We start from the raw sequence: 7,328 nt of genomic DNA, 5'->3' as shown, positions 1-7,328 counted from the left end.
TTGAGAGTTATATTAAATAGAGTGTTATTTTTATATGATTAGGCGGAGGCTAGGCCAGCATTTACCGAGTCAGAGATTTACCGAGATACCCGAGGTGAGTCTTCTCACTATACTTTACCTAGTGTGGTAATAGAGTTAAGAGACAAAGTATTATAGAGTTATATGCTAGTGTGATTACATGTTATTATGTGTTGTGATTTATTGTGATATGTGATATGCATGATTCAGAGTTACAGAGTTGGGACTTTCGGGTCCCTAGAGTTAGGGCCAGAGGGCCCACAGAGAGTTGGGGCTAGAGGGCCCCACTGAGACACATTGACCAGAGGGTCAATAGAGTTACAGCCTCGAGTGGCTATTATGTGATTATTATGGTATTTTGGGGAACTCACTAAGCTTATGCTTACAGTGTTCAGTGTTATGTGTTTCAGGTACCAGTGATGACCGCGGGAAGGCGTCGGCTTGATTCGTACACACATATGGGATTGGATGTATTTTGATCTTGGGAGATATTTGTGAAACAAAAATATGATGTTATGACACTTTATGAATGAATGGTTTTAACTAAAATGTGTTTTTCAAATGTGAAAAATTGTTTTAAATTTTACGGTGTTACACATAGCACTAATGTATTTTCATAAAAGAGTTCTTTTACATTACAAATATTTTGGATAAACTGTAATAGGTATAGTTTATGTATCATTTACTTTTCAAACTTATTTACCAAAGGTTTTCAGTTTAGTTCACATAAATTTGTTAATGAAAAAATTTGTGAGACATTCCCTTCGTGTTACCTTCATGGTAACAAAGTCAAAAGTCCTGTAAATTGTAACTAGAGTCTCTTGTAGGGAGAGCGTGATAGTTGTGTATAGATCTATATTTGGTCTGACAAGCCCGCACCTGAGCTGCTTGCAACAGCTAGACCGGCAGGTCTGAGGTGACAAGTTTCATTTAACGTTCGATGCCCGAAGAACGTCGTATTACGAGGCCGTCTGAGTCTTAGCATGGTTATAATAACTCACATGTGGTATTAACAAATCATAAGATTTACGTGTTCTACTTTTAAACTAGCGAGTTATGTCGATTTAACTCATAGGAATTACTTTAAGTATGGAAAAATACTTGTACACTTTTATATCAAAAAGGGTTTTATGCCAATTTAAAATCACTTTTATATCTTTAAGTATGGAAAATATTTGTTTACTTTCTGTAACACCCGTAGATCCGAGCTAGTCAATTTAGAGATAATAGAGGTCGAAAACGACTTTTCGACAAAATAATATTTAGAATAAATAATCTTAACCAAGTAGTAGAATACGTCTCAAGGGTTCCGTACATATAAAGAACGCCGAAATCCGAGGTATAACGAAAAAGTTATGGTCCGTTGAAGTTTTACGGCAAAACCGGCACGACACCGTGAGACGTAAATAGTGAATTTACAATGGAGGACTTTTTAGCCTTAGTAATCTAAACAAAAGTCATAGAATATGTTAAAATGAGAGCATCCATAAAAAAGAACACCCAAATTTGACTCCGTATGAGGAAATTATGATTTTTCTAACATTTAGCATAACAATGCACAACCCGAAAATTCGAATTTTAGATCGGTCGATTTACAGCCAAAATAATCTAAACGAGAAATGAAGATATCGTTAATAGGAGTTAAACGATAAAAAGACAATCGAAAAACAGAGCTCGTATGCGAAAGATATGGACGAAGCTTAGTCTCTACTCTTCGAGCGCGGCGAATTCGATACAGTTTTGTAAATCCGAGATAGAATGAGAATTAGCCAACAGTGTCTAAATGAAAGTTGTAGTACTCATAAATACCAACACATGGATATAAATAGCGTCGAAAATGAAGCTCGTATGCGAAAGATATGGACGAAGCTTAGTCTCTACTTTTCGAGCGTGGCGAATTCGAATACAGTTTTGTAAATCTAAGATACAATAAGAATTAGCCGACGGGGTCTAAATGAAAGTTGTAGTACTCATAAATACCAACGCCTAGATATAAACAACGTAGAAAATGGAGCTCGTACGCGGAAGATAAGGACGAAGCTTAGAGACTACTTTACTATAAAACTCCTATAAATAAAGGGTGAACTCCTCATATTTTCTTCACACCATAAGCCTTTCTTTCTCTCTCTAAATTCTCTCTAGCCTCCCTAAACTCCTCCCAAGTCTAGGGAACCTCCCTAGCACGAGAAGGAAGTCCCGGAGCGCCCGACGGCTCCGAGAAGAAAAACTTTCAGCTCGAAAACGCTGCTCCAGCGAAGCCCAGTTTTCCATAAAATCCGCTGTAAGTGAGCTACGCCTACGCTATTTTTTAAATAGCTTTTATTTAATTATAGTAACGTTATTAGGAACTTAGAATAAGTAATTTGGCTATTATTATGGGTTATATAAGTATTGATTAATGCTTATATAATAGTAATAATAGTTAGACTATTAATTAGTCTCGGCGAATAATAGACTAAACTTTAGTGGTAATAATACTAGGTTTCGTCGAAGGAAATTATTTTTTAAAAAGCGAAGCGCTGTCTGAGTTCGGAATCACTACCTTTTCAAGTGAGTGCATAGTCCCTTTCATGAACATGATTTTAATACAAGTATTGATTGAAGTATTAATTATATGTTTATGTGCGAGTTAAATGATGTTGCCTGAAATACGTGTTAAAGAACATACCTGGTTATATATGATGATTTAGGATAAAGAGTAAACCTAAATTAATTATGAGGAATATTGGGTAGTATTTTCTTACGAGTACAAGTGAGTTATACTCGAAGAATAGAACTTTAGTATATGTCATTAATCAGGGAGCAAGGATTAGACATAGTCATTGTCCCTAGTCCGAGAGTATGGATTGGACATAGTTAACTGTCATTAATCCGGGAGCATGGATTAAGACATAGTCAATTGTCCTTAGTCCGGGAGTATGGATTAAGACATAGTCAGTCGTCCTCAGTCCGGGAGTATGGATAGGACATAGCCATTCGTCGTTAATCCGGGAGAATGGATTTACACATAGATACTTGTCCCTAATTGGAGAGTATGGAATGGGCACAATTATTAATCCGAGAGCATGAATTAGATCCGAGAGTATGGGTTAAGTAAGAGGTAAAATTTAAGGTCCGAGAGTATGGATAGTCTCGTTGTAAGGATTAACGGGGTGGGGTAAGAGTTGCTTATATATATATATATATATATATATATATATATATATATATATATATATATATATATATATATATATATGGTGAAATTGTATATTTTGTGAGTTCTAAATTATATATATGATATAACATTGTGTGATTGAAATCCCTATGTACTCACCAGGTTTCCCAACCTGATCCACTCTAGCTTATTTGTATCACATGTGTCTATATGAAGTTACATTACACTGAGAGATTAAGGAGATGTAAATCACTAGTGATAATGAATGTAAGTTCTGTTTATGCTTATGTTTCTGTATTGACGATGACATCCCAATATTTTAAAATAAATAAAAAAAATACATTTCTTCGGAAATGCTTTGATAACGTATTTATCATGTTTTTCTGGGAACAAATTCCGCAATATTTTTATAAAAAAGGTACTCTGATTTTTATAAAGCATAAACATAATCGGTCTTTTCTGGCCGTGAAAATGGGGATGTCACACTTTCAGTCCTGGGATTTAGGACTACCTAACTCTTATAAGGAAAATATTGGATTTTCTTTGGAAACAAATTTCAGTTAAAACTACATTCATCTAGAATTGTTAGGCTACGACTATAATTGATAAGTGTATATGTTAGAGTTATATAAGAATCTATTCATAATCGACTTATAATTGGTGGGCCCGCCTTTCTTCATGTTCCTTGTTTGGTTGTGGATCTAGGGCATACCCATTATATTCGACGGTTTATTTAATTTAAATCTTATATAACTTATATACACTGAGTGATTATAGAAGGAATCTACGGGTCTTTCTAGGGTTCATTATCGCATAACATAGAAGCATTCATTTCACACCTGATAAAGAAAATATTTGATTTTCTGGAAACATACTTTGTCGTTTTTACAAAGAAAACGGTTTCTTTCTCAAACAAAACTCTTATGAACTCACCAACTTAAGTGTTGACACTTTTTCAAAACTACTTGTATTCTTAGGAAATCAGTGAAACAGGAAAACCAACAACATTTTGAGGATGGGACGATAAAACGTCAAACAGTTCATTTTGTTATCATAATGTAATTGATTTTGAAACATGTAAACTTACTATGATGTAACGTTTTCAATTATATTTATGATGGTTGTATTTACTTTGAGCACTATAATACTCGTTGTTGTGATACTATACATGAAGTCTTCCACCCCTGGACGTTTCCGCCATCCTTGGTTTGGGGGTGTGACATTCTGCTTCTCCAATAAGTACGCCATCGACTCTCTTTTCCTTTCGAATCCCCTAAAAAACACCTGATTTTCCCTATGTGTCAAACCGAACGATGTTCAATCCCTAAAGGGACATAAATTCCTTTGCTACGCACCACACAGCGGGTTCAGCAACCGGCTCTCCGAATTCAAGAATGTCGTGTTAATGTTGGCCATACTTAACTGGACACTGATTATTCCTCTTGTTTTGGATCACCACACAATTGTTCTAGGAAGTTGCCCAAAATTTAGGAAGGTAGAACATTTACATACATTAAGCCCCTCCTACTTGTCTTACTCCATTAAGACATCACTTGTGATTTTAGCCAAAAACTCATAATTTGGAAAAAAAGCCCTAGTTGACCATCATTTGCTCAAATACTTTTGGAACTACACCAATCAAGCTAATAAACACTCATCTTAACTAGATTATACTATATAATCATCATCTTCTTGATTTCCATTTCTAAGGTTTCAAACCCTAGAATCAAACCATGTATTTCAACCATAATAACTTTATACAATCCATGGATTAAGTTTTTAAACACTTAATCAAGCATTATTAACAAGAATACTTGGAAGAATCTAGCATCAAAACCCTAAACTCGAATTTCACCATTAAAGCCTTCAAAAACTTGAAGATGATGAAAACATTCACTACAAGGGTTTGAGATGGTCTTACCTAGTCCAAAACAAGAAAAATCGCCCCTTGATGCCTTCTAGAACTCAAGATGGACCTCCTCTCTCTAGGGTTTGGGTGTGTTCGTGAACAAATTTGAAAAAACAAAACTTTGAGACGAAATGAAAATGAAAAAAAGTAACTCAGGTACCAAAATTGTAATATGCGCTTAGTTTTATAACAACTAAAAATTAGTATCGCCATTTTAGCTGGGAAGAGAATGGAAGCTCTCAACTCCAACAACATCAGAATGAACAGATTCAGAAGGAAACCTACAAATAACCACAGATCAAAGCAAGTCCTCTTCATCTCTCTCCTCGCAATCTTCTTCGTTCTCCTCTTCTGCTTCTCCAACAAGTACACCATCAACTCCCTTTTCCTTTCGAATCCCCTAAAAAACACCCGATTTTCCCAATGTGGCAAACTGAACGAAGTTCAATCCCTAAAGAGACAGAAATTCCTTTGGTACGCACCACACAGCGGGTTCAGCAACCAGCTCTCCGAATTCAAGAACGCCGTGTTAATGTCGGCCATACTTAACCGGACACTGATTATTCCTCCTGTTCTGGATCACCACGCAGTTGTTCTAGGAAGTTGCCCAAAATTTAGGGTTTCTGATCCAAAGGAGCTGCGTTTTGCCGTCTGGAATCATGCGATTGAGCTTATTCAAAGCCGCAGGTAAATGAATTTAAGTTTTTTTCTTCTAATTGTTATGAACGATTTATTGCTTATGAATACTATAAAGATCCAAACTTTATATTCAATTTTGGATTTTTGTATGTCATTACTGAATATGAGATACAAACACATTCAGTTCATCTGTAGTCGGTGATAAGCTTCAATATGTGACTGCTGCATACTTGATTGCAGATATGTATCAATGGCAGATATCATTGATCTTTCATCATTGGTCTCTGATTCAGCACTTCAAGTTATAGATTTCCGTAACTTTGTATCCCTATTTTGTGACATCGATTCCAACTATTTCTGTGTTAAAGATTCAAGCATCATCCAAGATTCCTTGCTGGAAAAACTAAGCCAATGTGGATCTCTGTTATCCGGATACAGTGGTGATAATAATGAATGTGTATATGCTGTAGAAGAAGATTGCAGGACAACAGTTTGGACATACCAAAGAGATGGTGAAAATGGGGTACTTGATTCCTTCCAACCAGATGAACAACTCAAAAAGAAAAAGAAGATTTCATTTGTCAGGCGAAGGAAAGATGTCTATAATGCCCTTGGTCCTCATTCAAGAGCCAAATCAGCCACCATTTTGTCATTTGGTACCCTTTTTACAGCTCCATATAAAGGGTCCGAGTCATATATTGATATCCATGAAGCTCCAAATGATAAAAAGATACAATCTTTAATAACAAAGATTGAGTTTCTTCCATTTGTGCCTGAGATTTTGGATGCAGGGAAAGTATATGCTTTTCACACAGTGAAGTCACCTTTTCTATGTGCACAACTTAGACTATTAGATGGGCAGTTCAAGAACCATTGGAAGGGTACCTTCGAGGGTTTAAAACAGAAAGTTGATTCTTTAAGGGAAAAAGAGAGATTACCTGTTCATATCTTTGTAATGACGGATTTGCCCTTGAGTAACTGGAGTGGAACTTATTTGGGGGATTTAGCAAATGAGTCGGATTCTATTAAGTTGTTTGTTCTTTCAGAGGAAGATGAACTGATTAGAAAAACTGCCATGAAAATTGTGGATAAGAAAGATTGTGATATGAGGCCTCCTGATATTCTTTTACATGTTGAAGAAAGTGTTTGTAGTTGTGCTTCACTTGGTTTTTTTGGGACAGCTGGCTCTACCATTGCTGATACTATTGAAATGATGAGAAAGAAAGAAATATGTTCCAAGTAATTCTATGTATTTGATCAATGGAGATTACACAAACCTAGAAGATGGATTTTATGATTTTTTGTAGACATGTAAATGATGTATAATTTATTTTATTAATAGGAAACGATCCCACCTTATTTGAAATCTGAACTTGTCCAACATGAGCTTGATAGATGAAAGAGAAAAAAGGAAGGGTGGTTAGGTTTTTGGTTATCACTGTTTTTTAGAAACTAATTTTTCAGAATATCTTAAAATTGTCAAATAACAGATTTTATGTTTTGAAAAGGTAACCAACTCATATTTTTTGTATGATTACTTGTTATATTGCAGGTTGAATAAGTCTCTCTCTTAAATTTTATACCTTTGTCATAGATTTTAGATTG

The 7,328-nt window shown here is 35.3% G+C and overlaps 1 protein-coding gene across 1 annotated transcript; it reads left to right on the top strand.

The window, feature by feature from the left end:
• Window positions 1-5,307: 5,307 nt before the first annotated feature.
• On the top strand, window positions 5,308-7,089 carry LOC145060548 (O-fucosyltransferase family protein). Its single transcript, XM_079008195.1, has 2 exons — window positions 5,308-5,771; window positions 5,964-7,089. The coding sequence occupies exons 1-2, from the start codon at window positions 5,314-5,316 to the stop codon at window positions 6,964-6,966; spliced, it is 1,461 nt and encodes a 486-aa protein (XP_078864321.1). The 5' UTR covers window positions 5,308-5,313; the 3' UTR covers window positions 6,967-7,089.
• The last annotated feature ends 239 nt before the right edge of the window (window positions 7,090-7,328 follow it).

The sequence above is a fragment of the Lactuca serriola genome, chromosome 6 (genome assembly GCF_051521515.1).
Source record: "Lactuca serriola cultivar US96UC23 chromosome 6, Lser_US96UC23_V15, whole genome shotgun sequence".
In the NCBI taxonomy this organism is placed as follows: Eukaryota; Viridiplantae; Streptophyta; class Magnoliopsida; order Asterales; family Asteraceae; genus Lactuca; species Lactuca serriola.
Note: the sequence above shows the minus strand (reverse complement) of the source record. Positions and strands in the feature narration are given on the sequence as shown.

Excerpts from the sequence above, each read along its gene's own strand:
- LOC145060548 (XM_079008195.1), top strand. The coding sequence starts at position 5,314 with ATGGAAGCTCTCAACTCCAACAACATCAGAATGAACAGATTCAGAAGG. Across the intron at positions 5,772-5,963 it reads GAGCTTATTCAAAGCCGCAG|ATATGTATCAATGGCAGATA; the intron begins GTAAATGAATTT and ends ACTTGATTGCAG.